The sequence below is a fragment of the Schistocerca cancellata genome, chromosome 9 (genome assembly GCF_023864275.1).
Source record: "Schistocerca cancellata isolate TAMUIC-IGC-003103 chromosome 9, iqSchCanc2.1, whole genome shotgun sequence".
In the NCBI taxonomy this organism is placed as follows: domain Eukaryota; kingdom Metazoa; phylum Arthropoda; class Insecta; order Orthoptera; family Acrididae; genus Schistocerca; species Schistocerca cancellata.
In genome coordinates this window covers 178,276,196-178,301,005 of record NC_064634.1, presented here as the reverse complement: position 1 = coordinate 178,301,005, position 24,810 = coordinate 178,276,196, and the positions used below count along the sequence as shown (strand labels likewise).

General features: G+C 42.7%; 1 protein-coding gene across 1 annotated transcript in view; it reads right to left on the bottom strand.

The window, feature by feature from the left end:
- LOC126100704 (rabphilin-3A) overlaps positions 1–24,810 on the bottom strand; it is a 1,079,132-nt gene that overhangs the window by 142,281 nt on the left and 912,041 nt on the right. Inside the window, exon 11 of the mRNA XM_049911320.1 lies at positions 23,740–23,894. Coding sequence (XP_049767277.1) covers positions 23,740–23,894 — 155 coding nt within the window. The remainder of the gene's footprint in view (positions 1–23,739; positions 23,895–24,810) is intronic.

Here is a 24,810-nt window from a genome sequence, read left to right as displayed (position 1 = left end):
CACCCCCTCTACCTCCGAAAACCTACTTGTCGATTCGTGCCACACAGGATCGCCAGATTTGAACGCTATCGAGTAATTGTAGCATTTACTCGAAAATAATAAATTAAGTTATTCCTTTCAAGGATCTCTAAGGGAATTACAAGAATTACTTTGCGAAGAATGCTATACAACTCCATTGAACACCATACATGTCATATACATGCCGATCGTCAATGGCAAGTGAGCTGTTTTGATTGCTGTGAGAAGCCCTAAAGTATATTAAGGGGCTGCTTATTACATTCTGGCCAATAAATGAAATTAGTAGGCATTAGAAATTTGTTTTTCTCTTTTTTCCAACAGAAAGAAGAGAATATTGATCTCCAGCTCTGCCGGATGGAATTAGTGGCAGTAACCTACAAAATTTCTTTAAGAACATAAAATAAACTTTGCTACGATAATCCGTCTCCGGCCTGAAAGCAAAGTGATATAAATTACTGTTTTTGGTGTATAATGATCTTGTTTTTACATGTAATTATTAGGGCTCGGATTTTAATGAGAAGTCATATTTTTTTCTGAACTGTAGAGTGAATTTTAGAACAATTTATACACAAATCTAGGCATTTTAGTGTCAAAAAATGTATTTTGATTGTGCATATAAAGTCATATTTCAACAAATTTTAGTAATAGGTCATATTGCGGCTAACTTTTAATATAATAGGTCATTTTTCCGTCAACTTTTGCCAAAAATGCATATACCGGTTCTCTCGTGTCTTACAGGACATACAAATAAGAAAATGAATATGTTGCTCACGAGACAATATTTAACGTGCTATTATGGAAGATAAACAGATAAAGTAGTACACAACTTGACTTCTCAGGACTGTAGCAGAAAATCGGTGTACCACAACAGTCGTTTCGCGAACATAAAGCATTGTTGCACAGAGGTGACAATATGCTCTCAGAGCCAACAAAGGCGGTTTGTGCCGTAATAATAATCGCTGTCGCACAGGTGTTCCCAGTAACCAGTTTGAATACAGCCTTTGCCTCGTTCAACATGCCTAAAGCAAAGTGCTCCGACAGCGTCAAGTTGCGAGGATATGTTCGAGAATTTGGAGAGAAGTACTTCAGTACTGGTGGGAAAATATTATTTTGTAAACTGTGTGAAGTTAAAGTTAGTGCAGAAGAGCGCTTTAATGTGCAACAACACTGTAATACCGCTAAACACAGCAGCTGTGTGAAACGAAGTGCTGAAAATAACAGCAGGCAAACGCTGTTATTTGAACAGACAGGTCAATCGTCAACCGTGCAATCATTCTGCAAGAATTTGTGTGAGATGATGATGTCCTGGCATTGGAAAAGCTGAAGAATCCACGCTTCAGACGGTTCTTAGAGAAGTACACAACACATCCAGTTGCAGATGAATCTACGCTGTGAAAGAACTATTTATCCGTATGCTACAATGAAGTGCTCAACAAAATACGAATTACTATTGCTGAGCAAAAGATCTGGCTGTCGATAGATGAAACTACGGATATTAGTGGGCGATATATTGTAAATGTTGTTGTTGGTATTCTAAAAGTTGATGGCCCTGGAGACATGTTCATACTAACGTGTGAAGCTTTCGATAGAGTAAACAATTCGACGATTGCTATTTTGTTTGACAACTCTCTGAAGCTACTGTGGCCTGATGGTGGCAGATACGTAGACAACGTTTTGCTGCTTGCAACAGATGGTGCTTCATATACAGGGCTATTACAAATGATTGAAGCGATTTCATAAATTCACTGTAGCTCCATTCATTGACATATGGTCACGACACACTACAGATACATAGAAAAACTCATTAAGTTTTGTTCGGCTGAAGCCGCACTTCAGGTTTCTGCCGCCAGAGCGCTCGAGAGCGCAGTGAGACAAAATGGCGACAGGAGCCGAGAAAGCGTATGTCGTGCTTGAAATGCACTCACATCAGTCAGTCATAACAGTGCAACGACACTTCAGGACGAAGTTCAATACAGATCCACCAACTGCTAACTCCATTCGGCGATGGTATGCGCAGTTTAAAGCTTCTGGATGCCTCTGTAAAGGGAAATCAACGGGTCGGCCTGCAGTGAGCGAAGAAACGGTTGAACGCGTGCGGGCAAGTTTCATGCGTAGCCCGCGGAAGTCGATGAATAAAGCAACCAGGGAGCTAAACGTACCACAGCCGACGGTTTGGAAAATATTACGGAAAAGGCTAAAGCAGAAGCCTTACCGTTTACAATTGCTGCAAGCCCTGACACCCGATGACAAAGTCAAACGCTTTGAATTTTCGGTGCGGTTGCAACAGCTCATGGATGAGGATGCGTTCAGTGCGAAACTAGTTTTCAGTGATGAAGCAACATTTTTTCTTAATGGTGAAGCGAACAGACACAATGTACGAATCTGGGCGGTAGAGAATCCTCACGCATTCGTGCAGCAAATTCGCAATTCACCAAAAGTTAATGTGTTTTGTGCAATCTCACGGTTTAAAGTTTATGGCCCCTTCTTCTTCTGCGAGAAAAACGTTACAGGACACATGTATCTGGACATGCTGGAAAATTGGCTCATGCCACAACTGGAGACCGACAGCGCCGACTTCATCTTTCAACAGGATGGTGCGGCCGCGGTGGTCTCGCGGTTCTAGGTGCTCTGTCCGGAACTGCGCGACTGCTACGGTCGCAGGTTCGAATCCTGCCTCGGGCATGGATGTGTGTGATGTCCTTAGGTTAGTTAGGTTTAAGTAGTTCTAAGTTCTAGGGGACTGATGACCGCAGCTGTTAAGTCCCATAGTGCTCAGAGCCATTTGAGCCATTTGAACAGGATGGTGCTCCACCGCACTTCCATCATGATGTTCGGCATTTCTTAAACAGGAGATTGGAAAACCGATGGATCGGTCGTGGTGGAGATCATGATCAGCATGTCATGGCCTCCACGCTCTCCCGACTTAACCCCATGCGATTTCTTTCTGTGGGGTTATGTGAAAGATTCAGTGTTTAAACCTCCTCTACCAAGAAACGTGCCAGAACTGCGAGCTCGCATCAACGATGCTATCGAACTCATTGATGGGGACATGCTGCGCCGAGTGTGGGAGGAACTTGATTATCGGCTTGATGTCTGCCGAATCGCTAAAGGGGCACATATCGAACATTTGTGAATGCCTAAAAAAACTTTTAGAGTTTTTGTATGTGTGTGCAAAGCATTGTGAAAATATCTCAAATAATAAAGTTATTGTAGAGCTGTGAAATCGCTTCAATCATTTGTAATAACCCTGTATATAGCTAAAGCAGCCAAAGGTCTTCAGATTCTCTACCCCACTATGGTCTACGCCACTTGCCTTGCACATGTGTTGCACAGAGTTGCCGAAGAGGTGTGATCAAATTACCCTGACATGTACAAATTAATATCCTGTGGAAAGAAAATCTATGTGAAGGCTCCACTACGGGTGCAGAAATTCAAGGAACAAGCACCTTCAATGCCCCTCCCACCTAAACATGTTCTTACACGATGCAGTTCTTGGCTTAATGCTGCTGAGTATTACTGCACCAACTACACCCAAATAAAGACAATCTTCTGTGAGCTTGATAGCAATGAATCAAGTGCTATCAAAATTGTGAAACAAGTTTTTACAGATACCTTGTCTCGAAACTTGGCATACATCAACGCCAATTTTTTAGTGATATCAAAAGCCATCAAACGACTGGAAGCTGTTGGCACTCACCTATGTGAGGCCCTGAGTATTGTCCAACATGTGCAGAGTGAGTTGGATCAAGCTCGTGGTCATGTGGCTGACAAAGTGAAAACCAAATTGCAAAGTGTTCTCCAACGGAATCCTGGACATTCTACACCGTGCAAAATTAGTGACAGTCTTTCAGGGAATGCCGGAACATTTGAAGATACTGAAACAAAGCTGAACTCCAGAGACGTGGCTGCCTTCAAATACACTCCAGTGACGTCTTGTGAAGTGGAGAGGAGCTTTCCGGGTACAAAACTATTCTCAGCGACAACCGTAGATCTTTGACAGTGGACAACCTGAAAATGCACCTTGTCATCCAGTGCAACTTTGCAGATACTGAAGATTGACATACGGTAATAAATAGTGTGAAATGCTTTAAATACTATGTAGAAATAAAAACATTGTTTTACTGTTTCAATAGATGATGTTTTCACTGTACTTTGTGTTTAGAAAATAAAACATTCAGACATTCAAAAAATAGGTACAAATTAGCCACAAACCCTACAGAAAGAAAGAACTATACTTAAAAAATTAAAGAAACAAACACGAATGCTTTAAATAAACTTCTATTAAGTCATGTTTTATTTTTTAAGGTCATATTTATGTACGTTTTAGGTCATAAATGATTTCATGTTTCACTATTTTTTTAGGTAATTAAAATCCGGGCCCTAGTAATTATACCAGTGTTACTGACTTTTAGAAAAACCATACAGCCTTATTTCAGCGTTTCGAAATCTTTTTGTTAACTGTAAAGGATACGTAGTTTTTTTAATGGAAAATGTCAACACTCACCTGCTGCACGACGTCGAACGCGGTAGACAGTAACTGGATGTTAAAGTCCCACAATTCAACCTTCAGTGTTCGTACCAAGATGATAGAAGCAGTGATGCTGAATGTAGTCTTCTTTCTCTCGCCGTCTGCGTTTGGCTCAACTGACAGGGAGTATTACTGTCGGTTTCTCTAAGCCAAATGAAGCTAAAAATTTTCTGTTGAATGTTTTTATTTTTTTCCTTTCCTCAGCTAGTTCCATAACCGTATCAAGCGTTTTTAATTCAGTTTTGTGAGTCGATTTCTCCTTTAGGTATGAAGCGTATTCGAAACGTAAAGGGTAATTCAGTCGTAATGAAAAAGCTTTTATTGGTGTTTTTAGTTTCCTGCAAACACTCTTCACTTTTTCACCCAATGCTGTTCATTCCTAAACACTAGACCTTTCAACTCTTCTGCATGGAAGTTCCCCGTCTGGTAACTGAACGCTGTTTTCCGGAGCCGTCGATTTCGGATGTCATGCTAAGATATGGTGGGCGTTTTGCTGTACAGGTCAGCTGTAATTATTGACCTACGTACATAAAATCGACGAAAAGAACGCCTTTTCCTTTCCAGACAATGTCACCCACCATTTTTCGACTCGAGCAAGGAGGTTTAGGCATAGTTGAATGGCCTCACTGCGACGACAGTTGTTTTACGAGTTGGTGTAAGATGTCCACGTCTCATCACTTGTAATAACGCGGGAAAACAAATTATCGTCATCTTGTCAAATAGCGATTCAAAGCGCTCGTTCACTTGACATTCTTTGCTTTTTGTGATGGTCGGTAAGAGGTTTCGACTCCCACCTGCCACACAGCTTCTCCGTGACAATTATGTGCCTCTGACACTAGGAAATTCATCATCCAAAGCATGAATCGTCAAACGTCGATAAGACTGCAGTTTCTGGTCCGCTTGCACCATTTCCTAAATCTGAATACTGGGCATACCAGTCTGTTCTTCGTTGAGCACATTTGTTGGTTCACTTTTAAAGTCTCGACACCGTTGTCTAACCTTAATTTCTGCCTGTATGGACTTCAGAATAAAAAGTTATAAATTTTAAAATAAAAAGAATCCTTGCTTTCCCTCATTACTTTTGGCTCATAAACTATGAACAACTCCTGATGAACGTAAGCAGCTGTGAGTTCTTTTACACACAAAAATCGGATTACACCACACACTTCACATTATGTTGGAGCAACGATGTTTCGAAGCCATTGTTCATTGCTTTCACCCACATTCGAACGACTTCAGAACTAAACAACGACTTCTGTGGCTTAGTAAACAATCAGCAGTTGGTACTGAATTCGTGCAACTTTGTTCTGAACTGCTAACATTAAAATACCAGCCTCGCACGTGTGGCGAAATGTTTCGCAGAACACCTGGTAAGTATTTTGAAATAACGCATCAGAGGTCAAGAAGGATATGGATTTGATCAGTTACGTAATGGTAATGACTGCTGTGACGCCATTTCTTGGTGAGTATTTCAAATTTAATCTTTTCTAAATGAACGTGGCTGGATGGGGAAATATATGACAGTCCTACAGAATGGTAGCCCAGTATGTTAAAAATATGTTCGACAGGCATTTAGACAACAATCTAGGTGGTGGTGTTCTGAGAAGTCAGGGTGAAGGGAGTGTCAAAAGTTTCGCGTCAGCGGAGGGATGTGTCATTTAGGGAAAGAACGCACTAGGAGACTAGATGTGATACGATCGACGAAATGTGCTAATCTTACTACAGAGACCGTGGTAATAAATTCAGAGAACCAGTCAAGAGTTACAGTTACCAAAGCAGAGTGAGGACTCTTTCATAGTGTCAAGTACAATGTCTCTCGCAGAAACAACAAGCGTTACACAAGATTCAACTGGATGAGGATTTAGACAAGCCAGTGTTTATCAATGATTAAGATCCATTTCACTGAAGAAGGAATAAGTTTACTGACGACTTTTAAGCACACGGGAGAGAGTGGACCGATGGAAAGAGTGCACTAAGGGGATCTATGAGAGAGACACACTGTCTGCTAACGTAAAATAGAACTCACCAATCTTGTAACGCTTCTTGCGGTTTTTCAACGTAATTCCATTAACACGGGTGTTTCACATGGAGGGGTGAGGATTTTACTCAACATAGCCAAATATCTCTTCTTTCCGTCTTTGCAACAAATCTATTTCTTATACGATTGTATGGAGAATGTCTTTGTGTGTCACAGTGTTGGGAGCGCGAGATTCCCCACTACTCCACACTCCTCATTTTACATATAAAACTCATCTATAAACGGTGCGTCGCATTATTGTACTGCCTTTATTGCAATCTACACAGTGAATTTGCTAAAAATTATCAATTTTGACCCACAACGCTACAAAAAATAACTTTTGGATAGAAATCTTAAAAACAAATAAAAAGAAATTGTACGGATAGATAGAAACACATAAAAGAAACGGAACTGCACTAGGAAATTCACTGCTTCAGGTCGATAACAGACACGTGGTGTGGCCTCTCATGGTGAATCCATTTGGTGTGCCTTAGCCCGCACAATATCACGATTGGGTCACGTCCAGAATTTTCCCACTTTGGTCATAGCTGGTACTGGTGCTCCTGCTATCTTGTCGGGGCGGAATGCCTGAGCTCAGGGTATAATTCCAAACAACATTTCACAACTACGTAAAGGTAATTATCCTGCGTAGCATCAGGTCGTGGACAGTGGTTAATGGAGGTGGAAACAGGAGCCCGTTCATCAACGAGAATCGTGACGACAGTCGAGACTTCATTGTTAGTTCCGTCCCGTTGTTCAGACTCGTCATTATACACTCCTGGAAATGGAAAAAAGAACACATTGACACCGGTGTGTCAGACCCACCATACTTGCTCCGGACACTGCGAGAGGGCTGTACAAGCAATGATCACACGCACAGCACAGCGGACACACCAGGAACCGCGGTGTTGGCCGTCGAATGGCGCTAGCTGCGCAGCATTTGTGCGCCGCCGCCGTCAGTGTCAGCCAGTTTGCCGTGGCATACGGAGCTCCATCGCAGTCTTTAACACTGGTAGCATGCCGCGACAGCGTGGACGTGAACCGTATGTGCAGTTGACGGACTTTGAGCGAGGGCGTATAGTGGGCATGCGGGAGGCCGGGTGGACGTACCGCCGAATTGCTCAACACGTGGGGCGTGCGGTCTCCACAGTACATCGATGTTTTCGCCAGTGGTCGGCGGAAGGTGCACGTGCCCGTCGACCTGGGACCGGACCGCAGCGACGCACGGATGCACGCCAAGACCGTAGGATCCTACGCAGTGCCGTAGGGGACCGCACCGCCACTTCCCAGCAAATTAGGGACACTGTTGCTCCTGGGGTATCGGCGAGGACCATTCGCAACCGTCTCCATGAAGCTGGGCTACGGTCCCGCACACCGTTAGGCCGTCTTCCGCTCACGCCCCAACATCGTGCAGCCCGCCTCCAGTGGTGTCGCGACAGGCGTGAATGGAGGGACGAATGGAGACGTGTCGTCTTCAGCGATGAGAGTCGCTTCTGCCTTGGTGCCAATGATGGTCGTATGCGTGTTTGGCGCTGTGCAGGTGAGCGCCACAATCAGGACTGCATACGACCGAGGCACACAGGCCCAACACCCGGCATCATGGTGTGGGGAGCGATCTCCTACACTGGCCGTACACCACTGGTGATCGTCGAGGGGACACTGAATAGTGCACGGTACATCCAAACCGTCATCGAACCCATCGTTCTACCATTCCTAGACCGGCAAGGGAACTTGCTGTTCCAACAGGACAATGCACGTCCGCATGTATCCCGTGCCACCCAACGTGCTCAAGAAGGTGTAAGTCAACTACCCTAGCCAGCAAGATCTCCGGATCTGTCCCCCATTGAGCATGTTTGGGACTGGATGAAGCGTCGTCTCACGCGGTCTGCACGTCCAGCACGAACGCTGGTCCAACTGAGGCACCAGGTGGAAATGGCATGGCAAGCCGTTCCACAGGACTACATCCAGCATCTCTACGATCGTCTCCATGGGAGAATAGCAGCATGCATTGCTGCGAAAGGTGGATATACACTGTACTAGTGCCGACATTGTGCATGCTCTGTTGCCTGTGTCTATGTGCCTGTGGTTCTGTCAGTGTGATCATGTGATGTATCTGACCCCAGAAATGTGTCAATAAAGTTTCCCCTTCCTGGGACAATGAATTCACGGTGTTCTTATTTCAATTTCCAGGAGTGTATGTAGTCGCTGGTTCAGCTGCAATGATTTCGTGGATGCGATGAACAATGTTTCATATAGAGGGCCACAAAACTTGAATGAACAAACAATTCATATTGCGCAATATCGCACTTTGTAGCTAATATTATTGAGACAAGCATACAAACGTATCACGTTTCTCATACAATGGATATAATGAAGTCAGAGGAGACTACATCAACCACGTTAACAGACGAACAGCTCATCGTGAATTTTGCAGAAGTGTAGAAACTTGCAATGCAGGCAGCTACCAGCTGGAATCTGTTCCACCTCTTCCATACAGGTTCCGAAGCCTCCCGGATTTTTACGGAACCTTAGTTTGACCACGACAGCCACTAAAGAACTCTCTATCTCAAAAACAGTTGGTGTCACATAGTTGTGAACCTGTCACGTAGCTTGGGAGTTTTACAGCAATATAAGAAAAAAAATGGATGTCGGCTTGGGCGTAGGGGATTGCTGCAGAATTCTTGAGCATACTCTAAGTGCGAATACTATAAATTTCCTTGAGACAGGAAAGCATTCGTTCACAAATCAGCATGGATTTGGAAGGCATGACTCGGGTGACACTCAGCATGCCATTTTCTCTTACGATATCCGGCGAACCGTGGATGAAGGGCAACAAGTAGGTACCTTATTCCTAGATTTACGGAATGCGTTTGACCCAGTGTCTCAATGCAAACTGTTAATGAAAGTCCGAGCATACGGAATACGTAATCAGATATGTGGGTAGTCCGAAGACTTTTTAAGTAATGAAATCCAGTACGTTGTCCTCGGACTGCGGGTGTTCGTCAGAGACAAGGATATCATCAGGAGTGCCTCAAAAAATGGCTCTCAGCACTATGGGACTGAACATCTGAGGTCATCAGTCCCCTAGAACTTAGAACTACTTAAACCTAACTAATCTAAGGACATCGCACACATCCATGTCCGAAGAACGATTCGAACCTGCGACCGTAGCGGTCGCGCGCTTCCAGACTGAAGCGCCTAGAACCGCTCGGTCACCCCTGCCGGCGGAGTGCCTCAAGAAAGTGTCATAGGACAGCTCTTGTTCGATATACACGGCGTTAAAAAGTAAGTGTGTAATATTTTGAGAGGTGACGGTACTTACCAAAACAAGAGAAAAATGTCAAGTAAACATGGGCTGTAAAATGCATACCTTAAATGCTATGAGCAGTTATTCAATAGAAGGGATATGTTGCACAGCAGCGAAGATGAACAAGCGCCCCTAGCTGCTGAGGTACGCTCTTTAGAGCCCATATTTAGTGGATATTTTTTCTTCTTTTGGTGGGTTCTCCTACCACTCAAAATATTCGACACTGTTTTTGAACATCCTACACAGGGTGTTTGCGTAAGAGCGTGCAAAAACGCACAAGGACATAGAGAATGCTACACTGAAAAATTTGAAATTGGGAACTTCTGGTCGGAGAAGCCATCTTAAGCAAATATGGAAGTAAACTTGTCTACCGCTTTGTCTAGCATCATTATTTTCCAACTTATTTATAACTAATATGCATACAAGTGTACATGTATTGTGCTGTTTATTTACGTGTACATTTTTATTTCCTGCGAGGAAAAAAATGGTTCAAATGGCTCTGAGCACTATGGGACTCAACTGCTGAGGTCATTAGTCCCCTAGAACTTAGAACTAGTTAAACCTAACTAACATAACGACATCACACACAACCATGCCCGATTCAGGATTCGAACCTGCGACCGTAGCGGTCTCGCGGTTCCAGACTGCAGCGCCAGAACCACGCGGCCACTTCGGCCGGCTCCTGCGAGGAAACAGGGAGAACGAGCCTGATTACCAGGAACTTATGTTGCAGGTTTTGTTTACTTTACTTATCCATAAAGTGGCTCTGTTGTATCATATTTACACTTTCCCATGACAGGACGTGCTGTGATTCAACAACAGAGCCGTTCATTCATTACTCAGTGCCCTTCAGAGACGTACAGTACAATACCATGGAGCAGTGCCGGTACAGTATTTCCTGATCGCTAGGTTGGAAGGGGAGGTTCTATTTCCATGGCCTGAAAGGTCACCTGAATCCCCTTGATTATTTCGTATGAGAATATCTAAGGTATGAGACCCTGTGGATACGGAGATAGAATCAGTTGCCTGAATTGTAGCTGCCTGTGATGTGATTCAAAACAAACCAGAGATATTTGCCAGGGTGCGTCAGAATCTTTGCTTGCATTGAGGTTGATGGCCATCTGTTTCAGCACATTTTGTAAAATAATGTACAAATGTTACGTTCATTGTGCCAATGATGATATTTGCAGTTAACTAATGTAAATAAAAAAAGTACACACTAATGTGAATTTCAGTATTTTAAACATAGCTGCACAACAGCAACGGTTCCACGTAATAAAATTATAAACAGCCGACCAGTTGCAATGGATAAATAATTCTTTACCTAGGTTTCAACAAATTTAAATTTGTCTTCTTCAGAAGGTGGCAATTTTACATTAGTATGGACTAATGTACCATCGCCGTTTTTACAAATGTCGGCACAGATCCATTTGTCAAAATTAAAATATAGCCCTAGAAATAGGGTTTGTCACGTAAATATAAATTAGTACATGGATGTTGCAGAGCTCACAACCGACATTAGTCCATACTAATGTAAAATTGCCACATTCTGAAGAAGACAAATTTAAATTTGTTGAAACTTAGGTAAAGAATTCTTTATCCATTGCCACTGGTCGGCTGTTTATAATTTTATAATGTGAATTTATTCCTATTATCTCCTTACGGTGGCTTCTCTGAGCCCAGATTCCCTACCTCAAATTGTCCAGTGGACCATTCTCTATGTCCTGCAAAATTTTTGCACGCTCTTACTGAAACCTCCTGTATACATAAACTGTTTTGCGAGTAGAGAGAGCCGGCTGGTGTGACCGAGCGGTTCTAGGCGCTTCAGTCTGGAACCGCGCGACCGCTACGGTCGCAGGTTCTAATCCTGCCTCGGGCATGGATGCGTGTGATGTCCTTAGGTTAGTTCGGTTTAAGGAGTTCTAAGTTCTAGGGGACTGATGACCTCAGATGTTAAGTCCCGTAGTGCACAGAGCCAATTGAACCATTTGAGTAGAGAGAGCAGCAGAATGCGACTGTTTGCTGATTTCACTTTAGTGTACGAGAAAGTGTCATCCTTGGGTGACTGTAGGAGCATACAGGCTGCCTTAGAATTTATATCTGCAGTGATGAATGGCGGCTTGCACTAAATGTAGAAGAACGTAAACCACTGCAGATGAATAGGGGAAAAATTCTGTATTGTTCGAATACAGTATTACTGGAGATCTGCTTGAAAGAGACAAGTCGATTAAATTTCTAAAACGACCACATAAGTGATTCCACAGCCACCAACGTATATTTTGAAAAATTAAGGCTCATACAGAGGTGTATGGTCAATAATTTTTCCATTGCCCCATTTGAAAGTAATGCACCACATCTTTTTCCTTTAACAATTATTTATCGAACACAAGAGAGAATGAAACTTCCAATTTTCCAAGTCTTCTCCCCCCCCCCCCCCCCATTCTTTGGCCTTCGTGTAGCGAGACACAGGGGCAAGTGTGCCCTGTCGGTACTGCTACTTGTTCTGGCCACGAAGCCATTTCTTCACCGAGCGAATCTCTTCGTCAGACGTACAATGTCTTCCGCGAATGGCATTTTTTAATTGTTCAAACAGGTGGAAGTCTGAGGGAGCCAGGTCAGGGTTGTAGGGTGGAGGGGGCAGCACTGTCCAACCCTGTTCAGTGCTGTGTTCCGAAGTCCTCAAACTTGTGAGAGGACGAGCGTTATCGTGTTGAATCAATCAGCTGGGTTGTTACGGCGCCGAAGTCGCTGGAAGCATTTTTTGAGTTTGGCTAACATGTTCACACGTCGACTTCTGTCGACTGTACATTCTCCATAAACAGCACACAAACGTTTCTGAATGTTCTCAGCAGTTTCTTTCTACGCAGTGAGAAATTCAGTGACGACACGCTGCTTACAACATACATAGCTTACAGACGCCATTTTGAAATACTGGTGGAGCTAAGGTAGCGGTACCTGTCGGTGCACAAACGAGGGGTTCGCGACCGCACTCGGGAAATTTCAAATAATGCCTACCTAAAGTTTCGCATTCGTACCATTGTGGTTGACTGAAAAAAAAAAAAATGTGATGCATAACCTTCTGGGCGATCATCTAGATGCAGATGTAGAACCGGTATTAGTGTCAGACTTTGATATAGATTTCGAATACTTCTGATCAAACGACGCAGAAGTGAAGCACAGCATTCCTTCGAAATTTCTAAAATCTGTTGGGTAAGTGGCAGCGAAACAATTATACATGTTAGTATGGAAGGCCTATGAGTCTGCAGACATACCACCGGTCTTCGGGAGAATATCATCCTCACAATCCCGAATATATCAAAGGCAGAAACATGTGCGAACCACGGCAGAATTAGCTTAATAACGCGTGCATAAAAGTTTCTGACAAGGATACAATACCTCTAGAAAAGGTAAAGACAGCAAAGAAGCAGTTCTAACATTACGCTTGATAAAGGAGGTAAGCTTAAAAATAAAGAAAAGAAAAAAAGACACGTTCATAGGATTTGTCGATCTTGAATAACCATTCGACAATGTAGGATTAAAATTCAGGATAGCAATGATAAGATTTATTGACGGCATAGCCATCCTTAGTAAAAGTGGGGAAGAATCACAGAATCTGATTGATGGAGTGAGCAGTCTGACGATCACAGAGCACGGTCTGAGAGTAAACCTAAGACGAAAGTAATGAGGAGAGATATGAGATTACCTGTATAAACTAAGCAACAAAACTGGGGCCCATCTTGTGGAAGAAGTGAAGTAAACCCCCTACCCAGGAAAAAAAGGTAATGTAGGACGAACGAAGAAAGGAGGATACGAGATGGGGAATGGTAGAGGAAAAGAGGGCATTCTTGTTAAAAGACATCTAGTAGAATCAAAAATATGTCCTAAACTGAAGAAGAAATTCCTGCTTATCTGCGTCTGGAGCACATCATTCTATGAACGTGGATCACGGGATTTGAGAAAACGAGAAAAGATGAGAATCGAAGCGTTTGAGATGTGCTGTTAAAGGAGGATGAGGAAAATTAAGTGGACAGATAAGAAATGAAGAGGCCCTTGGCAGAATTGCTGACGAAAGAAAATGTGGACACACTGACTAGAAGGGATAGGATGACGGGAGACGTGTTAAGACGTCAGGAAGTAACCTTCGAGGTATTAGAGGGCGATGTACAGGGCAAAAGATACAGCGGAAGGCGGTGATGAGTATACAAGTCCGACAAATGTTGAGGGCGTGGGTGTTAAGTGCTTCTCTGTGATGAACAGCTTGGCAGAGTCTGTGTGGCCTGGCCACCAAGAGCTGTTGCATAACGATTTGATTCACGGATTCAGTTATATGGCCCCTTTCGTATATAGCGTATTTACGACTATGACGTGTGGGGCCTCAAGATGGCATCAATGCAATGCCGAAACTGGTAGCACATAAGAAGTTCATAAAATAAATTTCTACAATACATACGGCTGTTGGTAAATTATTGCATCAAGAAAGACTGTTGTAGGATGTTTAATTTCATACGTTTCAAGGCTCTACTACAGTATAAAGCATGATGATAATTTGACGCCCAGTTGCGCTATTGACGTGGTTTCCAGCCTTCGTCACTGATCAACAGTAGTCAGCATGGGGGCATGAACCATGCTTCTGCTGTGGAAGCCCGTTCACAGGAACGTTCGCTAAACGATCGTTGAAGATACTTTAACTACGGCGGCACATGAGCAGCTTAAAAAGTTAGCCGTTTTGGAAATTCCTCTACCACTGGCACAAAAGCCAATGATTATGCCGTTTTTGAAATCACATAAATTGCTCCATTTCCGCATTACGAAAAGGATTGCATTGTTTTCCAAGTCCTCCCCTCCTCCCCCCGTTACCTCCCCTCCAACCTGTTTCATATACCCTCCACTGCTAGTGCTGCCAGCTGCCGCCTGTGAGTAGTTATTGCACGTTGATGTCGATCACAGGCGGTTGTCACATTAACGTGATTGGACTATGTGTATTGCAAACGTCTCCCTCTCCCACTCTCACTAGCTATCTCTTTCTCCCCTCGTCCTCTCTCTCTCTCTCTCTCTCTCTCTCTCTCTCTGCCGATCGGAGTGGCTGAGCGGTTCTAGGCTCTACAGTTTGGAACCACGCGACCGCTACGGTCGCAGGTTCGAATTCTGCCTCGGGCATGGATGTGTGTGATGTCCTTAGGTTTGTTATGTTTAAGTAGTTCTACGTTCTAGGGGACTGATGACCACAGCAGTTAAGTACCATGGTGCTCAGAGCCCATTCTTTCTCTCTGCTCAGTCATTCCTGTAGCTACGCATATTTCCTGCAACGCATTCCGCTACTACTCCAGTCCAACAAGGCAACCGAGATGTCACGCTTTCCAGCCTTTTTCACCAGCTCCCTCACCTCCACCCCTACCGAAAAGACAAGACACCGAGTTAATATTGAGTTGTCATCCAGTTCTGAGCCATGTTTAAAATTTCAGGTCTCTAGCTTCTCAAGAAATAAGTATAAAATCAATCGCAAAATTTGTGGCGAACTGACAGAGGCACGAAATCTACGCAATAAAAACGTGTTAAAAAACAGTGACTTAAAAACCAAGGCCTGTGAGAGAGGTCGAGCATGACCACCCACAAATAAACTAGTTTATTGCCATTTTTGACCAACAGATATGCAGCACAGTTTTCTTTGGCAAGAAGAATATGATCTAAAATGATATACAATCAGTACATCGAAAAGAAAATAATATAAAATAAGAATAACAACGTAGAACGAACTTTTAGTATTTTGGGCAGTTGAAGACAATGACTGGACGACCAAGGGAAAAATAAACGAAAGAGTAAAAACGAAGAGCTTTTTTACTAATTCTCAGCTTTCGATCTTCTTGAAAGGGTAGTTTGCTACGCGTGTGTCTTGTGAGCTTCGGCCCATGGTATTAAGACATGCACTTAAAATGCAAAAAAAATCATTAAAATATAACGATAACGGTTGCTGTGCGATCAACAGAGAGGTACACGTTTAGAATTTCTACGAGACACATAAAAAAACGTAAACGGATAAGTGGTCATACTGGGGTGTGGTGGTCGAAATATACAGTCTCATTTGCATATCACAATTTACGGACGACCTGTATCGGATGGCGGACACCCGTTTTCAGGTTTCCTACAAAAAGCGAAAATCTAAATTAATTACAGACAATGCTCAGGTTCTTCAAGAAATCTACTTAAAATACCGACTTGGTAAAATGCTTACGACTAGTGATGAAGCTATCAGTTTGTCACAGAGATTTTACGAATAATTCAGTAAGCAAATATGAGCTACATAAAGAACAGCATATAAGTACCTACCAAGATCGTGTAACGAAATGCACGGTCTAGTCACATTAACGTGACCACCGTCTACGTTAGCTGCAAACGTGCAATAACCACTCATGACGACAGGTGGCAGCACCAGCAGTGGAGAGCGTGACCGGGCGACGCGGAAAACAATGTAGTCATTGTCGTAATAAGTAGCTAAATGATGGTAAGTCTATTTTAAATGTGCATCTTTTCCACTTACACACGTATGAATGAGCACGATCATTCTCTTACCCAGAAAAGAGACGCTTTTCATAGTTCAATTTCACTACAATCTCCACCTTCTCAGTTTCTTCAGCGTGGTTTTTCGTTGTTATCTCTGGAGAGTAGTTGTCAGGTATTAAGGCAATAGTGGACGTCCCAAAAATGTATACTTACCTTCAAGAACCGATTTTTGTACATGCGAGGCCTAAATAGATAGTCCACACGGTGTGGTAGTTTCTGACCGGACACTCTGGGATACCATAAGGAACCTGCTTTCCGGGCGTTCACCTCCGATACGGAGGATATCATTCTTGTGGAACTTTCTAGAACGGTAGAACACAAGTGAGCTGTAGTTCTACAGTAGATGCAATGGATTTGATGCAAATATTTAGGCGCGTCAGTGCTTTAAGTTCCGTTGAGGTCTGTTGGATTCTTCGTTGCGCTGCAGACACAGTTTGCTGTCCGTATGCGGTCCTATCGTCGGAGTCCATGTGCGACGATCTGTGATCAGAATGTTGTCTGTGAATTCATTTTGTATGGCTAGCGAACCTGTGCAAATTTCACAAGATCTCGCACAGAGTACTGTCGCTACTGACATTACATGTACTGTACTAGTTTACGTCTTGGTGGCGAGCCTCTAGCTGAAGCAAAAAAACACAAGTTCAGAAGTACTGTGATCTCAAGGCATATGTACTGGCGAACACTTGATACATGAAAGCTTGGTCACCACGCATGCACTACAGACACTACCCTCTAAATTATATTCGACCTACGCTGACTGCAGTGTAATGTGTATGAATATCCAACTTTCTAGTTGTCTACGAATGCATACAGTACACAAAATACGTCAAAAGAGAAATTGTTCTAATTTTTATACAGTTCGTTTAGTTTTTACACCAGAGAACAACCATCGGCGTTTTAAAAACTACTACACTTCACGGTGGACCATTTGGAAGCGGGTACCGATTGTTTCGAAGTGAATAACATACTTTTCCGTTAACAGCTTTTCTACGACTGCAGGGGATCTGGTACAAAGAAATAGCAGTCCTTCAGAGTTTCGTATTTAGTTGCATGACGAGTTGCGAGGAATACAGCCAGGAAGAAGATTTTCTTTGATACATTATTTTGACGACATAGGCCCTTTGCTGGTAACCATTAAGCGCACCTAGTGTAAGGAGAATTAAATTAAAACTGTAGTTCTTCTCCTATGACAAAGTGGTGTATAATTTTTAACGGTTCTGTGCAGGCTACTGGCTTAACGTGTGGAATACATAGTTTGAGGCTCCGTAAGACCTCTGTAGTTTGAGTCTAAACTCTCCAGATGTAATCAGATATTCATGTTTTCTTATCACGAAACTGGATTACTTTCTTCATTCTTCTGCCAAGTATTAGTGGATTGGAGCCGGAGCTAAGGGTGGCATTCTGTTTATTTCCAGAGTTAATATCTTAGCAGTCTTTTACTGTTTCTGGTGGAGATGAATTACGTTGTTGACTGTTGTAGTTTCTTTTGGATATCTGCAGCGCAGTTATTTGTCCACGTAAGTATTTTCCCATGCTCTGTTTCTCATCACCGTTGGCAATGTTTTAGAAAGTATCGTACGTCCTGCATGTTAACTTCTTTTAGCGCTGCTTATAATTTCACAGTTATACAGTCTTTAGAGTAGATTCTACGAATCAGTTGACAAAGTTAGGAAAAAAAAGGAAGATTGGGGTTAAATGTCATTAGAGACGGAGTACGAGATCAGAGGGGACAAAGATGGTACAGGAAATCGGTTTTTATCTTTCTAAGGGAAATTATTTGCGCTAAGAGAAATTGAGAAAATATGACCTAGATCTCTGGCGTATGTGTCCAGTACCTTAAAGTTAAGTAAGTGATGACTGGAGTTGATACGTGAGTATTTCTCCAGAAATTTCTTTCTTCAAGACATGACGTCTTGTGACACAATCTGCTTCAGGCAACATACACTACCTGAAAACAAGTATCCGGACACCTTATGTAAGGCGAACTACTCTTTAGATGTCACTGGAGATGGGCTAGCTCGTGTATAAAGAGGTGGGGAGTATTGTGTTATCATCAGAGGAACAGTAACAGCACAATGGGTTGGTCAAGAGCGCTCAGTGACTTCGAACTTGGACTAGTCATCGGATGCCACCTGAGTTACAAATCCAACGTGGACACTTCAACGCTCCTAAAGCTGTCCAAGTCGACTATTGGTGATGAGGTTGTTGTTGTTGTTGTGGTCTTCAGTCCTGAGACTGGTTTGATGCAGCTCTCCATGCTACTCTATCCTGTGCAAGCTTCTTCATCTCCCAGTACCTACTGCAACCTACATCCTTCTGAATCTGCTTAGTGTATTCATCTCTTGGTCTCCCTCTACGATTTTTACCCTCCACGCTGCCCTCCAATATTAAATTGGTGATCCCTTGATGCCTCAGAACATGTCCTACCAACCGATCCCTCCTTCTGGTCAAGTTGTGCCACAATCTTCTCTTCTCCCCAATCCCATTCAATACTTCCTCATTAGTTATGTGATCTACCCATCTAATCTTCAGCATTCTTCTGTAGCACCACATTTCGAAAGCTTCTATTCTCTTCTTGTCCAAACTATTTATCGTCCATGTTTCACTTCCATACATGGCTACACTCCATACAAATACTTTCAGAAATGACTTCCTGACACTTAAATCTATACTCGATGTTAACAAATTTCTCTTCTTCAGAAACGCTTTCCTTGCCATTGCCAGTCTACATTTTATATCCTCTCTACTTCGACCATCATCAGTTATTTTGCTCCCCAAAAAGCAAAACTTCTTTACTACTTTAAGTGTCTCATTTCCTAATCTAATTGCCTCAGCATCACCCGACTTAATCCGACTACATTCCATTATCCTCGTTTTGCTTTTGTTGATGTTAATCTTATATCCTCCTTTCAAGACACTGTCCATTCCGTTCAACTGCTCTTCCAAGTCCTTTGCTGTCTCTGACAGAATTACAATGCCATCGGCGAACCTCAAAGTTTTTATTTCTTCTCCATGGATTTTAATACCTACTCCGAATTTTTCTTTTGTTTCCTTTACTGCTTGCTCAATATACAGATTGAATAACATCGGGGAGAGGCTGCAACCCTGTCTTACTCCCTTCCCAACCACTGCTTCCCTTTCATGTCCCTCGACTCTTATACCTGCCATCTGGTTTCTGTACAAACTGTAAATAGCCTTTTGCTCCCTGTATTTTACCCCTGCCACCTTCAGAATTTGAAAGAGAGTATTCCAGTCAACATTGTCAAAAGCTTTCTCTAAGTCTACAAATGCTATAAATGTAGGTTTGCCTTTCCTTATTCTTTCTTCTAAGATAAGTCGTAAGGTCAGTATTGCCTCACGCGTTCCAGTATTTCTACGGAATCCAAACTGATCTTCCCCGAGGTCGGCTTCTACTAGTTTTTCCATTCGTTTGTAAAGAATTCGTGTTAGTATTTTGCAGCTGTGGCTTATTAAACTGATTATTCGGTAATTTTCACATCTGTCAACACCTGCTTTCTTTGGGATTGGAATTATTATATTCTTCTTGAAGTCTGAAGGTATTTCGCCTGTCTCATACATCTTGCTCACCAGATGGTAGAGTTTTGTCAGGACTGGCTCTCCCAAGGGCGTCAGTAGTTCCAATGGAATGTTGTCTACTCCGGGGGCCTTGTTTCGACTTAGGTCTTTCAGTGCTCTGTCAAATTCTTCACGCAGTATCGTATCTCCCATTTCATCTTCATCTACATCCTCTTCCATTTCCATAATATTGTCCTCAAGTACATCGCCCTTGTATAGACCCTCTATATACTCCTTCCACCTTTCTGCTTTCCTTTCTTTGCTTAGAACTGGGTTTCCATCTGAGCTCTTGATGTTCATACAAGTGGTTCTCTTATCTACAAAGGTCTCTTTAATTTTCCTGTAGGCAGTATCTATCTTACCCCTCGTGAGATAAGCCTCTACATCCTTACATTTGTCCTCTAGCCATCCCTGCTTAGCCATTTTGCACTTCCTGTCGATCTCATTTTTGAGACGTTTGTATTCCTTTTTGCCTGCTTCATTTACTGCATTTTTATATTTTCTCCTTTCATCAATTAAACTCAATATTTCTTCTGTTACCCAAGGATTTCTACTAGCCCTCGTCTTTTTACCTACTTGATCCTCTGCTGCCTTCACTACTTCATCCCTCAAAGCTACCCATTCTTCTTCTACTGTATATCTTTCCCCCATTCCTGTCAATTGTTCCCTTATGCTCTTCCTGAAACTCTGTTCAATCTCTGGTTCTTTAAGTTTATCCAGGTCCCATCTCCTTAAATTCCCACCTTTTTGCAGTTTCTTCAGTTTTAATCTACAGGTCATAACCAATAGACTGTGGTCAGAGTCCACATCTTCCCCTGGAAATGTCTTACAATTTAAAACCTGGTTCCTAAATCTCTGTCTTACCATTATATAATCTATCTGATACCTTTTAGTATCTGCAGGGTTCTTCCATGTATACAACCTTCTTTCATGATTCTTAAACCAAGTGTTAGCTATGATTAAGTTGTGCTCTGCGCAAAATTCTACCAGGCGGCTTCCTCTTTCATTTCTTAGCCCCAATCCATATTCACCTACTATGTTTCCTTCTTTCCCTTTTGCTACTACCGAATTCCAGTCACCCATGACTATTAAATTTTCGTCACCCTTCACTATCTGAATTATTTCTTTTATTTCATCATACATTTCTTCAATTTCTTCGTCATCTGCAGAGCTAGTTGGCATATAAACTTGTACTACTGTAGTAGGTGTGGGCTTCGTATCTATCTTGGCCACAATAATGCGTTCACTATGCTGTTTGTAGTAGCTTACCCACATTCCTATTTTCCTATTCATTATTAAACCTACTCCTGCATTACCCCTATTTGAATTTGTGTTTATAACCCTGTAGTCACCTGACCAGAAGTCTAGTTCCTCCTGCCACCGAACTTCACTAATTCCCACTATATCTAACTTTAACCTATCCATTTCCCTTTTCAAATTTTCTGACCTACCTGCCCGATTAAGTGATCTGACATTCCACGCTCCGATCCGTAGAACGCCAGTTTTCTTTCTCCTGATAACGACATCCTCTTGAGTAGTCCCCGCCCGGAGATCCGAATGGAGGACTATTTTACCTCCGGAATATTTTACCCAAGAGGACGCCATCATCATTTAATCATACAGTAAAGCTGCATGCCCTCGGGAAAAATTACGGCCGTAGCTTACCCTTGCTCTCAGCCGTTCGCAGTACCAGCACAGCAAGGCCGTCTTGGTTATTGTTACAAGGCCAGATCAGTCAATCATCCAGACTGTTGCCCTTGCAACTACTGAAACGGCTGCTGCCCCTCTTCAGGAACCACACGTTTGTCTGGCCTCTCGACAGATATCCCTCCGTTGTGGTTGCACCTACGGTACGGCTATCTGTATCGCTGAGGCGCGCAAGCCTCCCCACCAATGAGGTTGTGAACTGGAAACGCCGAGAGACAACCACTGCTCAACCGTCATGAGGCTGTACTGACGGACAGAACACCTTTGCGGAGGTTGGTTGTAAAAAATCGCGTGAAATCAGTAGGAGGAATAACTGTTGAATTTCAAAGTACTGTGAGCAGTACAGCTAACACAGTGCTTATGCGTACGGAGTTGAAGAGGTGTGCACACATTTCCGTAATAAACTTTAAGCAACGCTTGAGGTGGTGTGAAGAGCTATGCCACTGGACGTCGGATGACTGGAAACGAGTGATCCGGAGTGATGAACTGCGATATAGCCTGTGGCAGTTCGATGGAAGTGTTTCGGTCCGTCGAATGCCTGCATAACTTTAGCTGCCATCATTTGCAGTGCCAACTATGAGGTACAGTGTTACGTCAGGGGGGTGTTTTTAATGGTTAGTGCGTCGTCCACTTACTGCTCTAAATGCAGAAGGATATGAAAACATTTCACAGCGTTGTGCACAGTTCGGAGGCAGCGATTGTTTGTATCAGCACGACAATTCACCATGTCATACAACAGCATCTGTGACGCTAGGGTTTGTGGACAATTACATTCACGAAATGAACTAGTGTGCTCGGAGTCAATACTTGAAATCATTGGAACACCTTTGGGATGAGTTAAGAACTTCCACTTCACTCGAGATCCGAGCGTCAACCAACACTATCTTCTCTGCTTTCAGTTCTTGAGGAAGAATGGGCTGCCATTCCTCCACAGACTTTCAAACACCCCACTGAAAGTTTCCCCAGCAGTAGCAATAGTTTCCCGCTTGATCCTACGTTATTAAGGAACCTACAAAAAGAAACATTCCAAATTCCTTTTTGTTTTGGGAATAGACCTTCCGCGCCTACACTTTGTTTTGATTTATTTAACTTTCGTCTTTTGGGACTATTTTCGGGGCCACAAGCCATCATTCCTGTCATCAGCAAAGTCGTCCGCCTTCAGTCCACATCACCATTGGTCAGAGCCAAATTAGAGTCTAGGGATGTGATACACGTCGACCTGCGAGTTGGCTGACGTCAGGAACGATTGCTTGAGGCGACTGTGAAACCGTGGCTACTCGCAAAGAACGAGAGATAAATAAATATAGCAAAAAATTAAGGTGTGGAATGTCTATTTGCAAATCAAATAATTGATCAACTGCAGACCCGCCAGTTAAATTCTCCTTGAAAAGCAATGGAGAAGATAATGAAATCCCGAGTTCCCGTTTTCCAACCAGATTATTTTCATACATCTAGAAATGGTGTTCATCTTTTTGTCTGATCATCTGAAGTCTCCGTACACTAAGAGTGCTTAACGTTGACGAAAACCATGTCGTCGAAATACTGAACCAGTCAGACTCTTCCACCAAGTCGTGTCGTTCAAATAAAGTATTTTCTTTAAATTTTTAACATACAGTTCTTCTCCAATTAACAATATTTTTCGAGCTCTCCTGTTTCAGAGTGTTGACAGTCCCCAAACATAAAAAAATTAGAATGAAAGAGAGCAATAATAAACAAAACTGGTGTGAAGTATTTGGTACATGTAGTCGGAATTCAAAACAAAATAAAAATTTAAAAGAGAAAGAAGAGGGAGACGTTAGTAAGCGTCGGGATAAAGAATAAAATATGGATGTTAAAACATGTGCTAAACATTAAGGTGATGACGAACGGTGTTACCTGCTGGGTTGGAACACTAAGTATGCAAAGTACTTGCCTAGGTTAGTTTGAAGCACTATGTAAGCAATATTGCTAGCGATAACACAGACTAAGAGAAATATGAAAACATGTAGTGTGGTCACACAAACCGAAGCTGTGTGACGCGTAACTCACTTGCACGGTGAGTGTCACTGCCCGGCTGCCCTACCGAAAGATCTCCGTCACTAGCCAGTGATATGGACTCTGATCTCTGAGACGGGACGCCGGGAGAAGTAGCCCGCAGGCTAGGCTCACCCGCGGCCAGACTGCCTTGCCGGGTGCCAGAGCTGCTGTTAGTAAAAGTCCAGTCATCAGCCAACTGCTCCACGCCACTCACAACTTACACAGTATGTCAATGTAAACATCCGCGCAGCAACTTATGTGACTCTGCTTTTGCTTAACTGAAGAGAAATGAACTGTCAATTGTACAATGTTCAGTCTTCTTATTACTTTTTCTTGTACCAAAGTCTATGATTTCTAAAAGATAGGAGCACGTACAGCAACAAGTCACAATGTTTTGTTAAAACATCATTAATCTAAAATGTTGATTTACTAGCGCCTAATCTCAAACCACTAGTATTAATAATATGGCATCACAGCATACAAATCATTTAAATACTATTTCCGCTACTAATACTATTAACTAAATTGTCACTAACTTTTTGAATTTCCGAGGTCTTCGTTAAGACAGAACATTTGTGCTACTACGTAGAAATGGAATAAATGTATGATGGATTGCTTGTTAAAAATGTTCTGGCGTTTAAATTTTTGGTTTCATTTACAGGGTTACATGTTCGTCCGCTGGCTGCTACCTTGTCGCGCATTGTCCTCGCTACGCAGCCCTTTCTTTCACACTGTTTAAAATCACGTTTCACATTTCACAATGATTTTTAACTGAGAAAAACTCTGTACAGTGCATTAATACATAATAATTCTATGCATTTGTTATTGTTATGAAAGACTATTTCATTATATATGCACAGACCACCATAATATGAATACAAGATGGCCATCATATACAGCGTGTCTTTCCTAAGAATCGCCAGACGCATTTTCTCTAGTGTTTCCGCAAATATTTGCAATTTTCTTTTGCTTCGAGTCAGTCCAAAAACGCTTTCTGGTTGACATAGGGCGTCGCATGAAAGACATAACGAGCAGTAACTACATCGGCTGGCTCCAGCCACACAATGCAAAAACGAAATTGCC